Here is a 25,770-nt window from a genome sequence, read left to right as displayed (position 1 = left end):
TCATTTATTGACATAAACTACTGTCTTCTGTGGGCTTCACTGACTCTTCAACAGCTCTAGGTAAGGTGAACACAAACAAATCTGGCCATCATACCTAAGCAACTTCACAAGTGCATGTGGCTTAAGGTATGTTATAGTCCTTCTGTCCTCAAACAGCGGTAGGCATGAAGTGCAATGGTGCATATCTCGTGTTTGCTTTGAAAAGGGAGGCACTATACGTCACTACCGTGTGCGGTGCCACTTCAAGCCCCTACCTCTGCGTATGGGCAACAGATGCCATCAGCCTGGCACCACTACACTCGTGTGCTGTTATTGTGTTGCTACACTGCCCTATTATATGGCTTATTTGCTGCAGGGTCTTCAATGCGGGCATGTTGCTTTCATTTGTGCCAACTGGAAAACAGGATGATAGGGGCCTCGCTCCCCTTTCTCTCTGGTCCATGTGCTAAGGGTTTATTTGATTCGCTTGCTCGTATCAGCTCAAGGTGTTATTATTGCCGGCCAAGTCTGGCCATGTGAAACAAATCGAACCAATTCAACATGGACGGCTGCTGATGCTTCTACATGAAAGCATTTCATTGTCACTCTGGGCATCACACACGATTGTGAACAAGGCTGACCTGGTTCGACCTCACGTGAATGTACTGTAAGACACTGATTCAGTGCCTTCAAAATAGGAGCATAAGCCCCAGAGAATGAAAGGATCAATTCAATTTCCTCAAGGCCTTACTCATTCAAAAGGAGTTTTACTTCTATAAAAAGGCACATCAACACTGGGCTTTAGTCATGTTAGTCAAGAACAAGTCTCCTCCAACTCATTTTAACAGCACTATTCCCCTTCCTGGCAAGTATAATTCAATTGAAGAATTTAATAACTGCGACTCTGGGAGGTCGGGCAGATAAGAGCAGAATTTATAGAAGCTCCAGTTCCATGATGCACATGCACTCCCTGACACACACACACACACACACACACACACACACACACATACACACACACACACACACAGACTCAAATCCAGAGAGATGAGTCAGCTCTTTATTTCATTGCAGCTGTAAATACAGTTGACGCAACACCCACAAAACATGAAGCCCTCAAACTTGGAGATGAACTGTACTTCAGACTCCAAAGGAGGTGGGTACTTTTCTTTTTTTCACCCCAGTCTTCCTTAAACACATTTGCTGACTTTTATTTGTGTAAAACAACTACTCCCAGTCATTTGTGTACACCTAGTAATAAAAGGCTGTTTCAAGAGGCCACGAGTCCCAGGTTAAAGCAAATGTCTTGGATTCTATCCACTGTGGAAGGACAGACTTGGCTCTGAGACACGCTAACCAGATCATCCTCAGAAAAGTCAAGTGGAGGCAAGAAGAAGAGGAACAGAAAACAGTCAGGAGGAGAAAGAGAGGAAGAGTATAATGAGAGAGAAGGACAAGAATGGCAAGAGGAAAGAAAATGGAAAAGAAAAGAGAGACATAAGATATAAAGAGAAGACAGAATAGAGAGACACAGAAGAAAAGGGAGGGAGAGGGAGAGGATGCCAGAAGCAGGAACATTGGAATAGAGGACAGAAGAGACAAGAGGAGGGGTGAGATATGAGAGAGGAGCCATGACTGAGCAGTTCTTATGAGAATGAGTGATGGCCATGTGTGACCCCTCCTTGAGAGCGCTCCTGATCAGATGACCCCTGCACTCATATCTTGGCTTTCTTCTCCTTCAGCAACTTCTTGCTCTCCTCCCTCCGCCGCTTGTTGACCGGGTTGCGCGGGTCGTAGATCTCGAAGGTGTCCTCGTCCTGCATGGTGGCGTCCTTTACTTTCCTGCTCTGCTCGTCAAACTGGAGCACGTGAGACAGCCTGCAACATGTGCAACACACACACACACATTCACAAACACACACAAACAGAGAAAGAGAGAGAATGAGAACTCAGCAGACAGCTTACATGGCTCTGTTTATGAAGGTTGGATATTTACAACACACTATGACTATAAGACCATGACTAGCCTATAAGACCATGACTAGCTTATAAGACCATGACTAGCCTACTGTATAAGACCATGACTTTTCTACCTTTGGTAGAGCTTTTACACAACCCTGTAAATGGGTTTCGTCATGCCCACTCAATATGTGAGGAGTCCCTTCAGGAATGTACCATATTAGAGAAAAGGGTGTCCCTTATTTCTGTCTGTATTTGGACCTTGTCAGGGTTGGACACGAAACATCAAGACACAGCTGCTCTGTTCAGTTAAAAACAGTGCGAAATGAGAGAACTACAGGCAAACAGACGCAAGGCCTGCTTTCCATTTCTGTGGTGCAGTGCATACATCCCCTTCTATTACTCCCATCTCCATCAGTCCATCACTAGGGCCGAAAGCAGTCTCAAATTCTCACATTCATAGACAGTGCTCCCGTGCAGTTCGACAAGAGGATACACATGTTACAATTGCATATGCAGGGCCAGTAAAGTACCGAAAAAAGGCCCATTGGGTACCGGTACCGAACACCAGGTACCGATAGCGGTCTGAATGTATACACACACACACACACACACACACACACACACACACACACACACACACACACACACACACACACACACACACACACACACACACACACACACACACACACACACACACACACACACACACACACACACACACACAGTAAATCAGTAAATAGGTACACAAACAGCTAGATTAATCACGCATCATTAGTAGGACATCATGACTGTCAAGTATGATGTCAAGCAAGACAATTGGGACAGTTTGTGGGCATACTGTACATTCAAGGACATCAAACATCCCGATACTTGACAACTGGGGCTGGGTGTAATAGAGCGCGTAGTAGTGAGTCTACTCAAACGACAAATGCGACAAATTGTCAAGTCAAAGGTTTGTTGGATCATCCGATTGATTTGGGGCTAAAATCTGTGTAAAAATCGCAGAGTCTGCTCCTTCTTCTTCTGCTGTGCTGTGAGCACCAAACACAGGCCTCTCCGCCTCACCCCTCACGCCTCAGCACAGTGGGCCAGGGGGACATTCCAGTGATGGAAAATTTATTTCAGATTCATGTTTTCATTTCGTAACTGGCGGCGGAACAGTTTACAGCTGAACCCGGGCCTGGGCAAAATAAAAACAGACGAGGTGCTTGGGGTATTGAAACTAAATATTTTGCAAATTTTAAAAAGTTTTCAAAGTCTGTAAAGAGTTTCATGCACTGTCACACGCGTACAGCACTGAAATGATTGATAATCGAAACAATTCAGCAAACATTTTACACAAAGGGATTTATGGAGCTTGGGGCCGAGCTAAGGGCTCCCCTGAGGGACCTCTGGCCACGTTCAACACGAACGAGGAGGCACACTCGAGAGAGAGACCTTCATCAACGCCTTCCAAAGCAACTAAAAATATGACTACAAACTAATATTAACCCAGTCTTTTTGGAACGCTTTGGAATCCGGGGGTGAGGATGGGGAAAATTAGCCAACAGTAACATGCCGGGGAGGGATTTCTGGCAGAAGGATGTCACTGTTAGAAACAGCGATGGTTGAACGGGACCTGTGATGATGAAAGCATGAAAAGTGCAGGAGTCGTCTCAGACGAAGCCCTCACCTTCCTCTCCCACCCTCTTGACCTACATTTCCCCCTTTAGCCCCCACCCACCCACCCCCCTTTCCTTGAGCTCCCACCAAACTCTTGTAGCTGACCAGAAATGGTGGGGGGAAAAAACATAGCCGGGGAAAATAAATAATCTGATAGGCCCCCGTCGGGTGGCGAGGCCCTGCTCAAGCAAGGGCCAGGAGGGGGCAGGGAGGGAAGCACGCCTGAAGTGAGACCGTGGTGATAAAAATAAGACCGGTGGGGGAGAGAGAGAGAGGGGGGAGGACGGGGGGGGGGGGGGGACTACATTTACATGCACACCCGCTCCACCGACAGAACTCCACAGCTGTAAACACATCATTTATAAATCAAGTGGCCATGGACTCCCGCGAGACCCACTCGACAAATGACCGAGTTCAGCCTCTCAGACATTTATACTTACACAGCCTGTTAGATATATCAATTAAAATGTCTTATTCATAACGCTACCTCCAAACATCTACCTCATAACAGTCACTGGGCTTCTTATCTTCAGACAGAACTCTCCAGATGACACGCTCTCATTTATTTTTAGTATAATCAATTCTGTCTTCTTGAGAGCCGTTTACCTCAAAGCTGTACTGTCAGCTGGCATTTCAAATGGAAATTCTACACTGGTCTGCAGCAAAGCTAAAATACACAGCGACGTGACAAGCGGTGGGCAAATCTTTGAAATCCTGGAGAGCGAGCAGGGCTCTGCACCAGTCCAGTGAACTCTGTGGCATAGTGCTGCTCCCTTTCCCCCCCCAAACTTTGTTTTGTCTGGTTTACAGGCATGTTTTGTCCATTGCTTTGTCTACATTGTGCCAACAGTATATTGCTCCTCATGGCTTTCAGAGGCAGGTACAGTGCATGGGTTGTTTTATTTAACTGCATAACCATCAGTTCCGTGGTTTAGAGTACCATTTCAATGGCAAAACCGCACCAAGATTTAGAGTCCAATAACAATAGCCGAGGGGCTTTCTGCTTTTTACTGTTTGTTCAGCATATCTTAACAGATCTAAACACCAGATCTGGACTATTTCTGCTCTGCATGCCCAGTGTATGAAGTTGGTAGATGATAAAATATCCATTTTGTGCCCCATTATCTTTGCACTGATCTACCATTAAGCTCATGAATGCCTAATGTTTGGTTGGGAATGCTTTTGTTATAAGGGTGTGTGTCTAGGAAGGAGAGTGAGTGCATGTTTATGTCTAGCGGGTGTGCGAGTCTGTATGACTGCAATTGTGAGTAGGTCTCAATGCGTGTTTGTGTTTATCTAAAAATGTGTGTTGGTGAGTGTGTGTTGATGAGTGTGCGTGCCTGTGTGCATTTGAGAGTGTGAGAGAATGTAAGTATGTTTGTTTTTGTTGTACGTCTGTAGAGTGAGTGAGACAGTGTGCATGTGGATATGTGTGTGTGAGTGCATGAGTGTGTGTGCGTACGTGTGTTTCAGTTTGAGTGTGAGAGTGTGTGTGTGCGCCTGTGTGTGTGTATGAGAGAGAGAGAGAAATTGTATGTGTATGTGTATGTTTATATGTGTGTGTGTGTGTGTGTGTATGTACTGTATGTGTGCGTGTGTGTGTCTGAGAGTTTGTGGATGTGTGTGTGTGTGTGTGTGTCTGTGAATGAGTGTGAGAGAGTGCATGTCTCTCTCTCTGTGTGGATAAGTGTGTGTGTGTGGATATCCACTTGTGTGTGCAAAGCTCAGAGGGCCTGGCTGTAGGCCATTCAGAATGCATTGGCTCTGCTGTGGCAAACCGGTGGGGCAGCCGTTCCGTGCGAGCGATCTCGCCGATCTCCCTCTACCGGGGTGATGACAGCCCACCGGCCCAACTGCCCCCCCCCCCCCCCCCTCCATCCTCAAACTGCCCCCATCCATCCCGCCCCCCCCCCCCCCCCCCCCACCCGTGCTAGAAGCCCAGCACTGGACGGGCCCTTATCAAAATGGCTTTTTCCGCCAGCTCGGTCCCCACGATGCAAGGCCTAAGGAGACTTTCCTGGATTTATTTTTCTTCTGAAGAGGGAAGTCAGGGAGCAAGGAAGAGGAGGTGGTGGGGGGGGGGGGGTGGTGGAGGCTCTTGGTGAGAGAACCAGAGGAAGGGTGGAGGAGCGTTTGTGTGTGTGTATGTGTGTGTGTCTGTGTGAGTGTATGTGTGTGTGCGTGTGTGTGTGTTTGGAGGGGGGCTAATGTACGTGAGGGTGTGCATGTGTGTGTGTGTGTGTGTGTGCATGTGTGTGTGTGTGTGTATGAGATGGGGAATGGGAGTTGGTAGTGTGTGTGTGCGTGTGTGTGTGCGCACACGCGGAGGGAGGTCGCATGTGTGTGTGAGTGTGTGTGTGTTTGTGTGCGGGTAGTGTGTGTGTGTTAGGGGGGTTTTGTAGACACAGACACAGATGGAATGCGTTCCGCTTCTGGCCCAGACTTGACTCGCAGCGTCTGCCCCGTCGTAACCCGTGTTCCGCTGAGGCCCGCTGCAGCGCTGGGTCAGCGAGAGTGGCAGGAGCACCCTGCTGCCCAATCGCTCCTGTGATTTCTCTCTCTCTCTCTCTCTCTCTCTCTCTCTCTCTCTCTCTCTCTTTCTCCCTCTCTCTTGTTTCTCTCTCTTTCTCTCTCTCTCTCTCTCTCTCTCTCTCTCTCGTTTCTCTCTTTCTCTTTCTCTCTCTCTTTTTCTCTCTCTCTCTTTCTCTCTCTCTCTCTCTCTCTCTCTCCCTCTCTTTTCTCTCTACTCCACCCCCCCCCCCAGCCAGCCCAATAAGAATCCTGTCTAATGTCAAGGGCACATCAAAGATGAAAAGATTTGTCATTAAACTTCATATGTAGCACCATACAGCCTGTTTTCCACTGTTCCCCAATACCTGGTTTTAATTTGGATAGTGTGTGTGTGTGTGTGTGTGTGCGCTTTTGTTTGGGTCCAGTGGTGCTTCTCTTCAGCCAGCGCTGCCAAAGTTAACTGAACTGTGGTCATCCTCTTCTCGCTAGAGTGCAAATGGATTTGAGTGTTTACATTTTTACGGCATTTGTGCAAATCAGGAGATGCCCGCAATAACAAACAAAAAGTGAAGAGGATCGCACTTGATAATGGTTTTGGAAAAAGAATACAATGGTCTCCAACTTCTCTAAGCACCTATCCACACAAGCAATACCTCTTCAGCTACCAAAAGCAAAAAAAAAAAAATCCCAAACAAAACAATGCAACATCCAATTGTTAAAGAATTGCTTTGGAACATATTTTCACACTCATACAACACAATGGCATGCTGCGCTCACCAGTAATGCGTGTTTGGGTTTCACTAAAGTAGACTACCGAAAACAAAAACCATTCACAACACCAGCCTGGATTCTCATTGTGGATGGAACCCTGAAATTACAGTCCTTCCAGAGAAACAGCGTGGCTGCATCCTCACACTGTGCCCTCCCTGCCCTCCTAGTTTCAACACGTCTCTTGCATGAAGAAAAGAAAGGACGAAAACAAAACAAAACAAAAAAAGCAAATGAGGTTCAAAACCAGAAAGATGAAATGGCAGGAGGATGTTAGCCAGACGCAGATCAGCATTGAGCCGCGGGGAGATTACGGGCTCTGGGGTGCAGACTTTACACAGTGCGAGATGTGTACCATGGACAGGAGCTACATACTGTATATATACACACTCGCTGATACACATGCACACATGTACACACACAAACACACACACACACACACACACACACACACACACACAAACAACAGTGTTTGGACTATAGGCTGAGACAGACACTACTTCTGGGATGTATGTGATTCACAGCCCCCCCAGTTCCTGATTACATTATCATCATGCCATGATCATACATACACAAATACTCGCTACCACACACACACACACTCACTCACTCACACAAACACAATCAATTCCTCAGTCTTCTCAGCACTGTGTGTTTCCATTTGCTCTAGTCTTGTCTCATGCAACTGTCCCATCAGGGGACGTTTGCATAGTCATGAGAGCCTGAGGGAGTCACTCACCAGCCCTTGTCTTCCTCCTCCCCGAGCTGCTCCACTGGTGCCTCCTCCTCAGGAGTGTCCGTTATGGCCGTCGACAACTTTGACTTGAAGCGGTCCAGGAGGGCCAAGGTCTGCATGCGGGGAAAGAGGATGTTCTTAATATATCTCTTCTGTTGTGTTCTGGTCAACATCGGACCAATTGACCATTTTTCTTTTTTCCAAAAACATTTGGACTTTTTGTTTGTCTTTTGTGCACCTGTGGTGCTCCAGGTCAAAAGTGGCTAGTCATATGAAATGAATGGGTGAGACCAAAGATCCTTAAATATTGAATAAAGATAGAGCAACGTAATGCATCTCTATGGAAGCAAAATTCGAACAGTTCCGGTCTGCTTAAAGGGGCGTGTTACAAAGACGTCATAGTGGGATATCGATCTCTGTCAGATTGGCAAGCAGTTCAGTTCGAATGTTAGCAGGTCTGCTTAAAGGGGGATTTAGCCCCCCTCCCCCTTGTAAAGACAGAACGCGGAAATGATCGAACGTTTGCGCCTCTCGCTCCGCTTTAACCCTCTCTGGTGAGACTAGAGTAAGTGTAGAAAATTCCAGGCACAGACCTCTTGATGAAATTGACAACATTTTTGCGCTCGCACACACACACACACACACACACACACACACACACACACACACACACAAACACACAAACACACACACACACACACACACACACACACACACACACACACACACACACACAAACACACAAACACACAAACACACAAACACACACACACACACACACACCCACACACACCCCTGTTCCTTGTTAAACTCACCTTGAAAAAAGGCCGTGATTAAGCTGAGGCTGTCACAAAGAACATATCAGAATATGTATATATACATAGAGAGGACGTCTGCCTAATACAGACTTATTTTAGATTTAACAATATACAGCTAAACCAAAAATGATCCATACCCCTGGCAAATATCGATTTAATGTTGAGCTTTGTCTAAACCAATATGTTTGTTTTGACTGAAAATGACACTGCCACATGCCAAAGGGTTGTAAAGTGGTAGAGACATAAATCAAAGCAATCAAAGTACTTTCATCTGTTTTTAACATTTTTATGAAAAATGTCATGCCATTTTTCATACCCTCATTAAATAATCAATGGAAACATGTGTACTTGCCATCACAGCATTCAAAATGGTTCTTATAACAGCTACAGAGTATCTCCATGTCTCCACAATGATTCTGGACTGCACCTTTTTAGCAGCAATCCAGGCTTTGAGGCAGGAACGGTTCTTTGCCATTGCTCTGGCCTTGTGCTCACTTTTTTGATGGATTGAGGTCTGGACTCTGGCTGGGCTGCTCTAAAATGTTGACATTGTTCTATGTTAACCATTTATTTCCCACTTCGGCTGGATGTTTCATTGTCTTGTTTAAAGAGCTGATGCTGCCTATGAGGCCAGTGTTCCCTGCTCAGAGGTTTTCCTTCACAGTCTTGTCGTGGTCCTTTTTTCACATTTAGTTTAACAAATACATTTAATACATTTCTATAACTATTCTTCACTATAGATATGGTGTTTTGGTGGTTGATATTTTCATCCCCATCCTAAAATGGACCACTTGGCAATCATGGATGCTGATCATGGATTAGTGGATGGATGAAAACAGAAGCATCAATTCCCAATAATACAATGTCCACGTCAAGTGTGGGGGTGAGCAAACTATTCTCCTGTGTTTCAACCCGTGGGGCCTGGTGACCTCCTCAAAGTAAATGGTAACACTAAAATAAGGGGCTACGTTAAGATTTTAGAGGAAAAGATCAAGCAGTCTGCCGAGAGACTTGCCTCATTAGATGGCACTGGACCATTAGGCGGGGATCACACTAGTCAGCGGCAAGCGGCAGGTTTCCTATTGTTCTCTATGGTTCGGTAGCGGACCGGTGACAACGCTGGCGTAACGCTAGCGTTGAGGAAACTGCGAGTTGAACTTGGTTCAACTTTGAAGCGCAACGCTCGGCTCATCAATGTCAGTTTTAGAATGTTCAGGTATTTTGACCAATCAGATTTGTCTAAGAACGTAGCAACAAAGATTGTCTAGTTACAGTAACCACGTTGACCACAGCGTAACTTAGAAACGAGCTAGAATGTTTTGGATTATTATTATGGTCTGAGCGTTGTGTTACACTTGCCGCTGCCGCTTGCCGCTGGCTTATGTGATCCCAGACTTAACAATGATCCCCAACAGAGAGCCAAACAAGGCTTTAAAATGGTTAACAGAGAACAATGTCAACATTTTAGAGTGGCCTAACCAGAGTCCAGACCTCAATCCATCAAAAAAGTGAGCACAAGGCCAAAGTGATGGCAAAGAACCATTCCTGCTTCAAAACCTGGATTGCTGCTAAAAAGGTGCGGTTTAGAATCATTGTGGAGACCTGGAGAGTCTTGGTAGCTATTTTAAGAACCGTTTTGAGTACTGTGATGGCAAATAAACATGTTTCCATTGATTATTTAAAAAGGGTTATGAATAATTTTGGACATGCCATATTTCATAAAAATGTTTTTTTAAAAAGATGAAAACACTTCTTGTTTTTCAACTCAGTGTTTTTACTACATTGTCTTACAACCTTTTGGCATGGTAGGGAATGTTTCCAGGGCAACGTCCTCCAGGGCCATACCTGTGCCTCTCTGGTGGAACCTTTCTTCAGTTTCTGCTTGCGCTGGTCTTCATACTTCTTCTTGCCCTCCAGATACTCGGCCACGGCAGCAGTGCTGGGTTTCTCCTCTTCAACTAAAGATAGAAAAATAAAATATGGGAGTTGAAGCAACACTATGCGCAACAGTTTTCCAGTTTTTTTGAGGGAATGCTTTTATCAGGAACCTACTGTAGGTTTGCCGTTTTCAAATTCATTCTGATGGTGTATGGTCATGTGCGGGGACAAATTGATTTAAGCTGAGTAACAGATGGTAAAGACGGCATACTGCTGATTCATGAGAAGCTTAATAACCGTCATTATAGTGCACAGCAATTCACAACATGTGCCAGCTAAACTGAATTCACTGAATTTTAAAACAAACTGGACACAAATCACATAGTGAATATCACTACGTACGACTACGAACAAGAACTTAGAAGTTTTTCATCTTTTAGATGTTTCCTGTTGCCTCTGAAATGCTGCGCATATCTGAAGTCCACCCAAAGGAAACATGCAACAATTCACCCTCACTGGACAAGCTCAACGGAGTCCCAACCAGTAGGCCTCCAAGGCCAAGGTGGAGGGAAGAGGAGGGAAGAGGAATGCCAAGAGTGTCATCCAACTCCTCGGACCCATCTCAAGAGTTTTACATGGCCTTTATTTAGAAATGGAGGGACGCCTGAGGCCTGTGGCTAAACCTTGAAAGGGAATACCTTTTTTTTTTGGGACCTAAAACCTCAGGGCATCAGGTTTTTAAATGGGAAAACCAAATCCCTTAGTGGGAGAGACCAGAAAGCTCAGCATAATCCCTTTTGCTGTCATACAGGAGCAGTCTCAGAGCAGCAGCGCACACTGGCTAAGGTACACGTACAGTAGCCTGAGGAGAGATCAGGAGCCTATGCATAATGCTGGAAGGATTTTAAATATACACTAGCTACAGCCTGCAATTACAAGGTCCAGGAGGACCAACCTTCCCCATGCTATGGTACCCCTCTCATTATCAATCGTGATATATGGAAACAACTGCACAACTTTTTAATAAAAGTGTCTATGTAAACCACTGCCGAGGGTTCAAATCAGGAATATAAAAGGTTGCTAATTGGAGGTGTTCTCGTGAGGTTAGAAAATGCTAGCATGCTAACATCTACTGTGATATGTACGTATGAGTTCACCATATCTGAGCGGTGTGGGTGTGGTGAAGGCTAAATGTGTGTCTGAAGACCTAAAGCGCCTACTGTTGCTTTCTAAAAAGAAAACGCAGTAATATTCTGTTGAGGTGTCACTTCTGTACACTTTTACACAGTATGTGGCTTGTTTGGAAAGGGATTTGGAACGTAGAGAGACAGGCAGAGAGAGAAAGAGCAAGAGACAGAGAGAGAGAGAGAGGGAGAGAGAAAGAGAGAGAGAGAGATCCCCTGACTGTGTGTGTGTAAGTGTCTTTCTGAATGACTGCTTTTCACTATAATAAGCATGTCTGTGTGTCTGTGTCTGTGCATTTCAGTGTGTGAATGTCAGTGTGTGTGTGTGTGTGTGTGTGTTTGTCTCTTGGACGATGTAAATACCCCTGACTGACGAGCGGTGAGGAGCAAGAGTAGCTGGCTGGCCGGCTGGCTGTCACGAAGTGTGTGATTCCCACACCCCTGTCCTGGTGACACGACCAGACCAACCCACTCAGGCCAACAGAAGCTGAAGCACTAAAACAAACACTCACACAGAGCCCTTTATTTAGCGCCTGTTTACAGGACTCTGAGAGCCTCTCTCCTGCACTCTCCCCCCCCTCCGCCTCATTCAACACCGTTTTCAATGGGGCTTTATCTTCTCTTCTCCTACTTGGCCAACACATGTAAATACTATAACAAGTCTTCTCCAAATGCTACAGTACAACAAGCCTTCTTCTCCAACTCATTCATTGTGTGTAAATACTACAAGAACCCTCCTCGATATACCGTAAGTAGTCCTTTTCAAAGGCCATACGCTACGTTTGTAATGAGCTTAATGTTCGAGTCAGTGGGTTTTTGGTTGAAGAAATTTGACACACTTCTGGACGGAGAATAATGACATACACCTGAAGAGAACAGGTTGACAACAGCTTTCCTGGACGGAGAAAAGTAAACAAGTACAAAACAAATGGACAGAGACAGAGGGACCTGTGTAACGTGCACAATAACATTAAGAAACAGGGCTTATTTAACAAGCATTTATCAATGTAAGACCACTGACATTTTGTTTTTTTGACAGCACCAACTGCACTTTTAACAAATCTATTTATTTATCTATTTCTTCTTTTTTGGGGGGGGGGGGGGGGGCATTGCATGGGTTAAGCTTACTGCACTTTTTAAAAAGCTGCTTTGTTTGCAAGCAAGGCACCTGCTCATCGAGTGAAAACAAGCCTTGTGACATCATCACCCCTACTATGCACACCCCTGAGCATAACAAGGCTACACTTGTGCCACAAACATGACATCACTGATGACATGGCTTGATGGCTGCTGTCAGTTCATGAAAAATGCAACCGCTGCAAGATCCATTCAAACACCACCATGGCACACTTTGCAAAGACAGCAATCAGATAAATCTGTATGACTATTTTTTGTCAATCATACAGAAAAGACTCTTACGGGTGAGTTGGAATTAGTTGGAGTGCTAATATGGTAACCTTACAGTAAACTACTGAAATTGATTATTTACCCCCAGCTTCACCTTGTTACCTATGCCATGCAGAGCAATAGCTGCCCATCAAAACGCCTTGTGTGAGTCGATCTGGGAGCACAAGCACTGACATAGCAGGCCAGTCACACCACGCTAGTTCAATTATTAATAATATATATTCAGAATGATTAATTATATAATTATACATATTTATTAGTTTTAATTATTGTGTTGTTGTTTCGTTTGTATGTCGCTTTGGACAAAAGCCTCTCCTAAGCACCATAACTGTAACTGTCACTGTAACTCTGTGTGGACAAAGTGATGATCGAGTATTCCACTTTATCCTCAACCTACAAGCACATTGATTCACATGCCTCAGCAAAGTCATGTGATTGTCTGAATGAAAGAGTCTGGATAGAGAAGCAGCACTCAATCTATGCTGGCATAACAGTAGCTACGAGCTCGTCCATATATAAACAGACATGTGAGTGACACCACCTGACTTTTCACAGTCATGCAGGAGGACGGTCCGATGAAAACAAACGCCTGTTTTGAGAGCGGTCATAGTAGGACATGACTGATTATGAAAATACCCCTCCCAAAACACTCACACACACACACACACACACACACACCTCTGCTATCTCCCCCAGGTGTGTGGAGTGGGGGGCGGCCGTGTGGGGTTGTAATTAGTCATTCTGCAGATAGCCCAGCCCTCTGAGCCGGGGGGGTGGGGGGGGGGAGTGGGGGGGCAGAGCCCGGGGCTTTCAGCACCACTTCCAAACAGGAAGTCTACAGCGCTGGGGTGCCTAGCAACGCCCCGCTCCGTGATTTATGAGTGGAGAGGAGGCAGCAGCAGCAGGTTTCCTCCTCCAGCACGGCCCACTCACCTCTCCTCTCCTCACCTCTTCCCTCCTCTCCTCTCCTCTCTTCACTTCTTCTCTTCACCTCTTCCCTCCTCTCCTCTCTTCACCTCTCCTCCTCTCCTCTCTTCACTTCTTCTCTCCACTCCTCTCCTCACCTTTTTCCCTCTTCTCGTCTCCTCACTTCTCTCCACTCCTCTCTTCACCTCTTCCTCCTCTCCTCTCTTCACTCCTCTCTTCACCTCTCCCTCCTCTCCTCTCTTCACTTCATCTTCCCTGCCCTCCTCTCTTCACCTCCTCTCCTCACTCCTCTCCTCCCCACTCCTGGCTGGGAGGCCAGACTGGCAGGCTGTTGAGGGACGCTGCCCTGAGGGGGGGGGGGGGGGGGGGGGGGTGACCCCAGCGTCAGGCGAGGAGGCCAGCCTCCTCCAGCTGTTGTCGGCGTCCAGTGCTGAGCGCTGCTAGCGAGCGAGTAAGCTAGCGGGGAGGATTTGAGATGCACCTCTCCCCGTTCTGGCCTGTCCCCCTGCAGGGGAGGAGGAGGTGCTGGTGAAGGAGGGGAGGCTGAGTGAAGGCAACAAATCACATGCACGGTGTTGTGGCAACGCGGGTTGCTGTGAGCAACTACAACATGGACACACACACGTGTACACACACGTGTGAATACACACACACACACCATCACTTCATCTTCTTGAGGAGGAGCATTCTCTGCTTGCCAATCATCTCTCCCTCTCTCTCTCTCCCCCCCCCTCTCTCTCTCTCTCTCTCTCTCTCTCTCTCTCTCTCTCTCACTCTCTCTCTCTAAGTGTGGGACATAGGAGTGGGGAGCACCAGAGCAAAGGGTGAGAAGCATCAAAGCCACGGAGCTGTTGCCCATCGATCAAGACAGGCGTCAGCTGCGCTGGCCCCACTGACACCCTGCCGACTCGATCCATCACGACGCGCTCCGAGAGTGGCCAGGCCAACGAGTGAACGAGTGAACGAGAGACGAAGGACGAGAAAGAGAGCGAGTGAATGAGGGTGAAATGCCTGCACCCCGGGTTCCAGGAGTGGTAAATCAGCCGCGGAGCGAAGTGGAGCACCGTTCCCTTCCCCTGCAGGAGACTACGGCGGGACGCACTGGAAGGGCTCTGTGGACACGGCGTCGACGAGCCAAAGCAAACCCCGACGTGTGCTTACAAGACCCAAGGAAGCGAAAAATGTGTCCAAAAAAAAATCCACTGAACCCATCCACGCGCATGAACATTTCCCTGATTTCTATTCAATCTCACTTCATGCTAGGATCTTCACTCCCAATCAGCTGGCTTGAGGAAAAAAAGAAAGACCTCTGTGATTTAAACCTGCACACATAATTTAAACAAAAATTATTATTTCAGTACTACTGTAGATGCAAATCCCACACATCCCAATTTGGAATTGAGTTTTTAATGAGTTGAATTACCAGGTGGACATACTATTAGGGTTGCTTTAGTGGTTGAACACAGCAGTCTATTGATAGAACACCCATTTAGGATGAGGAGTTTAATACACGGGCACCTGAATATGACTAACAAAATGATCTCAAAAGTAGAGAGCATCCTTTCTAAAGGCCTCTTTGTCTAGCACCATCCAGCATTGTGATTTTTGTCTCCCCCTGAGGCAAAAAAGCAGATCCTTCTTCCAGCCCCTAGCCTAGCGGATGACTATTACGAAAAAAAAAAAAAAGAAGTCAAACCCTTCATCTACAAAAACATTCAATCACAAGTCAATGAACTTTTCAAATATAACTTCAGACCATCCCCACCACCACCACTCCCCACCTCCATCGACTCCCATCGCCTGACTGACAAGGCGCCATTGAAATAAAACACCGCGAGCGCTCGAGCGCGAACCTGTATAAATAACTCTGGCCTGGTGAGGAGGAAAGCTGCCACCTCATTCGGGGTGGGCAGCCCAGTCGGACCATGTTTTTAGCATGTCTCTCTTATTTTTGGCTCCGGCCGGGGAGGCCCGTGCCAAGAAAGAGAAAACCAGACGAGACGAACATGCTATAATTTATGTCTTGAAAAGCTGAAGAGATGTCTGTCGAAGGGCATTACTCCGGAAAAAAAAAGGTACAAATGTCTCTTTTAGCTCGCTGAAGAGCTGAAGTCAGAGCGGACGCTTGACAGTGCCTTCAAGTGAGCTCCCTCATGCAGTGTGTGTTTGTTCTATACGTAGGATAATGAGACGTAGTGACACTGCAGGAGAGGGCTAACATACGCATGAACGACAGACTAAACTCCCCACCTCTGTACATTAACAGAGTACCTTAACTGTAAATCTAGGTGAGTGCTCGAGACTAAACTGTGTACTTAACACAATATTAAACACAGAGTACAATGAAAGTCTGGCAGTATATTTCTTACACAGACCTTTGTACTCACAACTGTAAGTACGTGTATATACAGTACTTCGTACAAGAAATGACTTTAAGAAGAGCAGTAATTAAGGGCTTTGAAATGGTGCAGAACGCTTTAGTTGTGTTCTAAAACAGTACTACATCTAAACAAGACACCACTGAGTAGAATGGCAGCGGCTCTTTGCCTTGTTGACCTGAATTCGAATTCTCACATATTTTTAAATGTCTTTTTTATTCTGATTCATAGAAGTGGAGAACACTGTGTGTGTGTGTATATCAATAGTATTCTTGGAAAAGCTTGATGTGTCTTCTCTCTCTTTTTGTTTTAAACCAGCATTTTTTCTCTCACTCTTCCACCAAAAGACTTTCCAAAACATTGAGCTTTGTAAACATACTAGCCAGTTTAAAAAACCTCCTCAATTCTACTTTGGCAGAATTTCTGGAAGATAAAAAAAGTAACCGGCCATTCTCTCCACAAGAATGCAAAGAATGTTGACTGTGTATTTTGGTGCGCAATCCACGAGAGGACTCTTTTCAGAAATAGCTCTAAAGCCAAAAAACGCACAAAAAAGTAGTAAAATATAGGACTATTAGCCTAATAAAAACGTCCTCCAGATTATAACATTTGTATACTATTAATTTCCCACAGAATCTAAGTGTTTATTAATTCTCATCAAAATCAGGGTTGAGGAGGAAGAAGATACTCTCCTCAGCTCTCTCCAGTCTTAACCCTGATTGATCCTAATAAAGAGAAAGCATGATGAGGATATTTAAAAGTGGTGTGTGGCTCCGACCGCAACGCCATAAAGAAAACACATCACCAGACTCATTTCTATGTCAGCGAAGAATGAGCGGAATGATCAGCGGACCGTATTCCATCTTAAATGACATCCCGCCATCCCGCCCGTCGCCACCGAGGCCCTCGCTGATATATAGGCAAAATAACAGCGCCGGAGCGCGTCCTCGCAATCCTTCCCCGTCTTAAAGAGCAGGGCCACCGCCGCCGCGTCAACAACATAATGAATTCCATGCTCCGCTTGTGCCGAGGGGGGCGAAGGACTTGACCTTTCGTGGACCTTGCGTGGACCCCGAACATGACGGCAGTGATGTACAGCAGCTTCTCGGCTTGGCGTGGGGCAAAGGTCAGCCACTGTGCACTAAGGTCGGGTCGGGCCTGCTGGGAGGAAAGTAGGGCAAAAGCCTGGAAAGATCCATTTTCGCAGAATCCTCTGAGACTTTGAACCTTTGAGGCATGCACCACATGCTTATATAATGTCTTATGTAACGAGGATCTATACACTACACACACGCACACACACACACACACACACACACACACACACACACACACATATATGCAGATGCAGATGCAGTGTGTGTGTATATTTATATCACACACACACACACACACACACACACACACACACACACACACACACACACACACACACACACACACACACACACACACACACACACACACACACACACACACACACACACACACACACACACACACTGCATCTTTGACTACTTAACATATATTTTATACATTTTAGCAGTATCCGTCCTGGGCAGGTTTGAAGTTCTTCCTTGGGGTCCACATACTTACCAGATCAAACATGTCCTCCACTCTTCCCTCCCCCCACCTCCCCTCACCCAAATGCCAGTGCAGGAGGTGATGGTGGCATTAGTACTCATGTACTTCACACATACAACCACTCATGACATTACAGGACCTGAAATCGGAACTGCCCTCCACCCCTTCCCTGCTCTGAGCGCTCTGCTCTCCCCCAGGCTGGACCCCGGCCCCCGGCCCCCGGCCCCAATCTGCAACCCGCCCCCCCCCCACCCGAACTGCCCCTCTTCCCCCTGCACACCTCGGCTCGGCCTCGGCACAGCCGACGGGGGCTCTCCACCCCCCCTCCACCTCCCGCCTCCCGCCTCCCATCCCACAGGTTGCCACTGGGTAATGAGAGCAGGCTTCAAAGGGCCTGCTGCCCTCGGCTGAACCGACCCGGGCGGGACACACATTGAGGTCGAGCGAGCAGCACCTCCGTGGTGGTGGGGAGTCAGCCTGCACTGCTGCTGCTGCTGCTGCCGCTGCCGCCGCCACTGCCCAACGCAACCCCCCGACAGACAGAGAGGAGACTGTGTCTGTCAGGCGGCGCAGGGGCTTTGGTGTGGAAATCCTCTGGAAATCATATCCCCCAAAGACCCCAGAAGCAAGGGGCTTGAGGGGGCAGGATTTGGGGGGGGGGGGGGGGGGGGGGGGAGAGGACCAGGAGCGAAGCTGTTCAGAGGGATGCAGACATGCAGGAGTGGGAGGCCAGACAGGGGTGACTTTAAGGTCTCCTACACACTGAACTCTAAGGTCACGATCATTTCTCAACCGAACCCTCTCAGTGGGCAGAGCAAAGGCTTCTCCCCTGGAGCGTTTGTTTACATGTATTCTGCTTCTCATTCTTCATTCTCTTAGACAGCGGTTGCAGTGAAGAAGCACTTCCATAACTTGAAAATAATAGCTTGGAATACACTTCCTTAAAGTGTCATTCAGCATCCTCTATGGTAACCACTTGATAAAAGTACTGTAGCTGTTAAAAAGCTGTTTTAGGAAATACCCATCTGATCTGCTACTACAGTAATTTCCCGTTTATAAGCCGCATTGTGTATTAGCCGCGGTGCCACAGTGTTTTATACAACTTAAAAGAAACAAAACCATATTAACACCATATTAAATGCCCCCCTCTATTAACCTCATAGCTGAAGAAATTGAACAAAATCATTGTATGAGCCGCGGCTAATAGTCTGGAAATTACAGTACAGTACACTCCAATGCATATACAGTACCCATAGAGATGAGAGGCGGGGCTTAATGTATGAATGAAGGTGCTTACCTGGTTTTTCCTCTTCCTTTGGTTGGGCACTCTCCTCTTTTCGTTGCTTGATGGCCTGAAGTTCTTTCTTCAGCTGTCGTGATTCCTTCCGTAGCTCATCACTGTGGGAGAAGCACAAATTAGAACTAAGACTGGAGAAAACAGAAATCAGAGTACAGGAAGAAGGAAGTAGTAGTAGTAGGAGTAGGAAGGTCTTCTTAGGGCGTACTCACACTATGCCATCCCGTACTGTACCCAACTACGTTTGACCCCCAAAGTCCGGTTTGTTTGACTAGTGTGATTGCTCCGTACTATACCCGGGCGCAGATCCGTGCCTGGGTCTACTTGAGGAGGTTTGGCTTGTGATCGCACCTATGCAAAGATTCTAGAGCACAGCAGCTCAACCGTGCCTGGGAACAGTTTGACAGTGTGGGTGTGGACCAAGAAAAGGAGAGAACGTAGGCTACTGTGGCATGGTACAAGTGAACCGTGCCCAGTGTGAGGATGCCCTTCGTGAGTACAGTATGTTTAAGTTCTTTCACTTTATATGTGGTCTTTGTCCAAATATGACCAACAACACGTTCAGAAAATGTTCTACCGTAATTTCCCAACCATTAGCCGCATGGTATAATATGGTATTAATATGATTTTGTTTCTTTAAACTGGCATAAAACACTGTCCTGCGGCTAACACACAATGCGGCTGATACACAGGAAATTATTGTAGTTTTTAGTGTCTGAGCAAAACCATCTTATTTCTATATTCACATTGGCCTTCATTTATGAAACGGATCAATGTACGACCTAAAAGCATGGCATTTATCAATTTGAACGTAAGTGGTGGCTACGCTTGAATGAATCTCAAGTCAAGTCTCAACTACGCCGTTTTTAGGCAGCATAGCAGTAAATCAGAGGAGGATTAGAAAGTTGAAGAGTTGAATTCATTAAATATCTTGGACCTAAACTTTTCCTGCATATTTGTAGCCTACTTTCTGTAGTGTAGCCTGTTATGTTGACATGTTTTGATAGCTTAGGATAGTCATGTGGAGAGAATTTCTTTCCCTTTGGAAAGTGCAACCATCCTAAAAAATGCAGGTGCAGATGTTGTATGGTTCAGTATGGTAAGGTATCGCACTGTAGTATGATGTGCTCTCTGTACCCTGGCAATCCAGAGTTCTCGCGAGAGCACAATTTGAATCTTCTTCTCAGCGAGTCACTGGCAATCAGTGATGATGCTCATTACCCATGCCCTTGGAGCCTAACTGCACCAATCAATGTGTCTGATATTGGCGGGCCAGAGGCAAGCTAAACAGATGACGACAGTGCTGTGATATAGAAGTCCGGAATCAGTCAGTAACCCTTGGTCGTAGTGTTATCCAACTGTGTGCAGTGATATTTTCAAAGGCATGCTTGGTGCTGTCCCTAAATCTTTCTAGATTTGGGTTTGGATTTCCAGGCTACGTATTATGCACCTTCATGTCGTAAATTCTAGGGGCGAGGCCTCTAAAATGAGCATGTATTGAGGCATTGAGGCCTATGTATTTTCTGCCGCCACATTTACCAACACACATTCATTCTTACGCTGGAATTGGAGTAATACGAACGTTTCATGAACCACACGTGAGCCTCGTCTTAAGATGATTCCTGTTTTTCGTTTCTATGCTTGGTTGCATTCACCCAGCAGGAACTTCAAATGACAGTGAGCACATCACATTATTAGCAGCCAATATACATCCAGGGAAAATATGCAGCATCTCTGTTCCCTTAATCATGGTTACTGTCCAAAAGGTCTTCTCCCCAGATGTGCTTGTGAGATTATGGGATGGATCTTGTTATTGCAGATGTACGGTGTTCTATAATGCACCTGATAGATGCATGCTTCCTATATGAACTCAGTGACACAGCAGGAAAAAAACAAAACAAATCACATCACTATGAGCTAGAGACAAAACGCTGACTCCACATATATATTCCCCCCCAAATCTGAACCTCTTCACCTCGAGCATGTGTTTGGAGTTTTTTTAGCCCGGTCCGTGTGTGTGTGTGTGTGTGTTTGGAGTTTTTCTTAGCCCGGTCCGTGGATTAAAACGAATTTCTGGACTGCTTCATCTGCGTCTGTCTAGTGTGAAGTGGAGAAAGAGGAGGTGAGTGTAAAGCGGTGTTATTTATGAGGCCGGCCCTACCAGCCCAGCGCTGATGCACTTTCCAGTGGGGACCTGTCTGCTCCTCCTGTCTAGACACTGGGGAGAGATCTTCAAAACAGCCCCCTCACATCCCCACCCCCACACCCCCCCCACTCAATGGTTACTTTTAGAGGGGGGCTTAGTCTACAGGACTTCAGATTCGGTAGTTATGTTAAATAAACAGAAGCAGCAGACCAGAACTACAGTCTTCTAAGGAAATTATGTTATAGCAATTATATTCTATACTTTTGACCAACAGATCAATCATTAGCTTGTGGAGATGTTAAAATACATGATCATTTGAAGTCCCTACAAAAGACATTTATTGGTGTTTAGGGTCGACATAAAAAACCCATTTTAGTCTTAGCAACATCCCCTTTATTTTAGTATGCTGAATGTTTAGTACTGAGTATTATGAGTATTGTTGAGTGTATGAGAATCATACTCATCTTGTCTAAGCATTGCTATAAATACATATTTCATTAGGCGTACATTGTGATATACATTTCTTTGTGCGAATTGACTCCTGAACATATAATGCAGCATAGAATACAGCTTATCCTTGGTATTTACTCTGGCAAGACACTTGACTAATCTTACAGTACAGCTGGGTAAACACTTCAGCCAACGCTTGCTGTAGACACTGTAGAGACCCGACGACCAGTGGACCAAGCTGACCATCTGCACCCTAGTGCCCCATCTGCAGGGGGCAGTAGCGGAGGGCAGTGAGCCCAGGCCGGTCCAGTGCAGCTGGGGGCGAGGTCCCCTCTGTCTGGCACCTCTCCTGCCCCCCGGGGAGGGGGTGAGAGAAGCCACCGGAGGAAGTCTACACCCCCGAGGACAGACAAGACCTCATCAGCCTCGTCCCCCGCCTCTTCCTCTCTCTATGCCCCTCCACCACCACCCCACGCACGCACGCACGCACGCACGCACGCACACCTCACCCCCTCTTCCTTTCAACATGACTGCGACTCAGCTGGCCCGCTAGCGCTGGAGCAGGTATTTTCGCGTCAGGGGAAAAATCATAATATTTTCACAGGGTCTGCCGGCGGAGGGCTTTCAGGTCCCGTGCTCCCCCTCTCCTCTCCTCTCCTCTCCTCTCCTCTCCGCTCCTCTCCGCTCCGCTCCTCTCCGCTCCGCTCCGCTCCTCTCCTCTCCTCTCCTCTCCTCTCCGCTCCTCTCCGCTCCTCTCCTCTCCTCTCCTCTCCTCTCCTCTCCTCTCCTTTCCTCTCCTCTCCTCTCCTCTCCTCTCCTCCCCTCTCCTCTCCGCTCCGCTCCGCTGGCTTGCTCAGGGCCGCAGGTAGCGCTCCGGAGACTGGGCCCGGCGCCCAGACCATCCTCCGGCACTCGTCGGCCACAACAATGGCTGCTATTGTTCGCCACATCTGCTTCTGTGAGCCAGCGCGCACTCACTTGCTCTCGTTCCTCTCCCCACTTCGTCTTTTTTTTTCTTTTTTCATTCAGGCCCTTTCTTTCTTGCTTTCTCTCTCATCATTCTGTCTCTCTTTCTCATTCACCCCCCCCATCTCTCTTTACTCATTGTCTCTCACTCCCACTTATTATTTGTCTCACTCTCTGTCTCTCTCCCCCTCTTCGTCCCCTCCTCTCTCTCCCTCACTTTCTTTTCTCTTTCCTCCTTTCCCCCCTCTCTCTCTCTCTCTCTCTCTCTTTCCCCTCTCTCTCCCTCTTCCTTTTTCCTCTTCCTTTTCTTTCCGCCTCTCTCTGGCTCCCTCCGTCCCTAGCAGAGGCTGAGGCCTGGTGCTTGGGCCCCACATCCCTGTGTGGTGAGAGACTGAGGCGTCCCACCGCGCCCTCTGACCTCCGGGAGGCCTCCGCCGAAAACCCCAGCGACTGCACGCTGCCTCAGCCCACATCTTCATCTGGCTTCACCATACAGTACAACCGCTGGGGCCAGAGCGAGCGAGCAAGCCAGCTGCCAGAGAATTCCATTCAGTTCGATTTTGCAATGTACCGTGCTCTCTCTGCAATTTTTATCTGTAGAAACACACACCACAGAAACCTTAACCACCTCCCCCCCATACACATACAACGCCTCAAAGAAATCAAAATTTGGAATTTATGGAGAGTGGCAATGGAGACCTCCTTAGCGATGTGGACACCTCTGCTAGAGCAGAGGTGGGACAGTTAAGTGCAAGTTCAAGTTCAGAAAGTAAAAGTCAGACCACATATTTGTTCCAACTATTCACTAACCTACATTCTAATTAGCAAAAATCTTCATCACTTTTTCCCATTGACAAGAATGCAATGACTTTAGCTTGGGCCACTTGTAAAAGTAATGGTAAAACTGTGGGATTTTAAAGATCATAACAGTAGTCATCTGATTGGAGGGGACCCAACTGGATTCACAAAATATATATAATTCACACAAAAAAGATTAAAGACTTTATTCTAGCCACTACTCCCAGAGGATTCCACAAAAAACTGCAAACACCCCACACTTTTTTTCCCCAAAGACAAGAACTTTCCTTTTCAGATGATCTCTGTCTTCACCCAGGTAGATCTGCTGATTAGTAAGTACTGGTAGAACACATACTGTACATGGCAGGATGATTCATTTCTGAACCTGCAGATTTACACCTATGCATTAGAGTCAGTCTCCGCTGGGGAGCCCCAGTTCAAGCTGGCAAACAGGGCTGTAGCTATGGCAACATCACAAACACATTGCCCCTTCAAAGACCCCTCTTCCTGTGGAGTGTGTCATCTCTAGTTCCTAAGCAACCCCACTTTGACCTCTGTCACTATCTGATCGCTTTGAAAACACTTAATTTCGAAAAAAAAAAACGACTTCAAGCTTGCTCATTTCCTGAGGCGTCTCTCGTTCACCTGTGGAAATGAGCGAGGGGCTCGCCACTCTCCAGCAGGTTTTGCGAGAGGTCCCTCGACCCTTTGACCAAGCCCTGCAGGGCACCTCTGCCACGAGACAAGGCGATGGCACGCACAGGCCTATCGGGTTTACGGCCGGTACTCATGTCTAATTGAACGACGCAATCACGTCTGACACAGTGTCAAGTTTGATTCATGTATCTGACAGCCATAACTGGGCAATGCACATAAAAGAAAAACGCTCTCTGCGCCAAAAGCATTCTTGAGAAACACACCGAGTCCCAGTCCAGCTCACGTGGACGCACGTCTCCCTGCACGTTTTCAGTAAGGGCCGCCGCTGCTTCCATCTTATTGATTGAACTCATCAGATTATGCTGAATTATGAAGCCCCTGGTTAACTTGGCCAGGCAGGACCTGGGTGATTGAGTGGCTGCAGAGCGTACACCCCTGGGGGCAGGATTGCAAAAACACTCCTTAAAATAAAATCTGCTCCTAAATCTCCCGGCTTCGATGCAAGGTCACCATATTTCACCGGCTTCATAACTCTCAAAAAGCTACCCAGGACACAGAGGAGAGCCCCCTTTTTTCAGGCCTTTCACGCAGTGACCGCTGGCTGGAAGAGCTCGCAGAGGCTCCACGTATTCTGTAGGACTCCGCAAGTTATCATTTTGCCTGCCTCGACACGCTAGCATCGGCAAAACAAGGCCGGCGTATCCCTGGCAACGGCAAAACAATGGGCCCCCGCCGCCGGGAGAGCGAGGGGACAGGCCGACGTGACGGAACGCCGGAGAACACCTGTTCATTCTCTCCTCGGGGGCCGGGGCGAATTCCTTGCCGCGACGTCGCCGCTGCCATGAAGCGTCTTTTTGTTTTCCGCGGCTCGCCTTTTACTTTTTTTTTTTGCGTGTGTGCGCGCCTGCGTGCACGGTCATGACAGCGAGCGAGACAACTCGGAGGAATAATGGCGTGCTTAAAAACGCTGAAAAACCCCCCCAACAAAAAAAGAGGTCAACGGGGGCTGCGGAGCCTGTGGTAGACCACCGTTTCAACTTGTCTTTGGAAGCGCTCGCCCCACTCCCTACGCGTACCCAAACCCGAAAAAACCTCCGGCGGAGCCTGTCGTTAGGCAGCAGAGGAGAGTCAACTCTTTGTGTCAACAACAAAACAGGTTGCAGACGCATTTAAGCGCAAAAAAAAACCCTGAAAAAAACTAAATCCGTTTGAAGTCATGAAAGAAATGCAAACAAGTGCCTCTATATTTAGAGGAACGCGTTTCGGCCTCTTTTCTCGCTGCGGACAAGTAACACTAGCAAACCGCCCCAGCGCCCGAAATACTCTGGAGGCTCTTGCCGCCCTTCACTTGCACAATGAGGGGAAAGTGGCGCAGTAGGTGTGGGGGCAGCCGGGGTGTTTTTATTTAGCGGCCCAAAAGGAAAACAATACGCAGCACAGAGGGGCCTTGTGGAGCGGGAGGAAGCGCGGCCCTGTCGCTTTCTTAATGAGCCCAGCAGCTTTGAAGGAGAGCCAGAGCACGCTCTCCGTCTCTCTCTTTCTCTCTCTTTCTCTCTCTCTCTCTCTCGCTTTCTCTCTCTCTCCCTCGCTCCTTCTGATCTGACAGCCAGGGGCATGCAGGCACAGACACAGACACACACACACACACAGACAGATCCT

At 47.2% G+C, this 25,770-nt stretch overlaps 1 protein-coding gene across 1 annotated transcript in view; it reads right to left on the bottom strand.

The window, feature by feature from the left end:
• Positions 1 to 1,012: 1,012 nt before the first annotated feature.
• cwc27 (CWC27 spliceosome associated cyclophilin) overlaps positions 1,013 to 25,770 on the bottom strand; it is a gene marked incomplete in the record, with an annotated part of 39,968 nt that continues 15,210 nt past the window's right edge. The window contains 4 exon segments of the mRNA XM_062528426.1: positions 1,013 to 1,857; positions 7,625 to 7,734; positions 10,285 to 10,397; positions 19,095 to 19,195. Of these exon segments, the coding sequence (XP_062384410.1) occupies positions 1,695 to 1,857; positions 7,625 to 7,734; positions 10,285 to 10,397; positions 19,095 to 19,195 (487 nt within the window).

This window comes from Sardina pilchardus, chromosome 23, assembly GCF_963854185.1.
Source record: "Sardina pilchardus chromosome 23, fSarPil1.1, whole genome shotgun sequence".
In the NCBI taxonomy this organism is placed as follows: domain Eukaryota; kingdom Metazoa; phylum Chordata; class Actinopteri; order Clupeiformes; family Clupeidae; genus Sardina; species Sardina pilchardus.
Note: the sequence above shows the minus strand (reverse complement) of the source record. Positions and strands in the feature narration are given on the sequence as shown.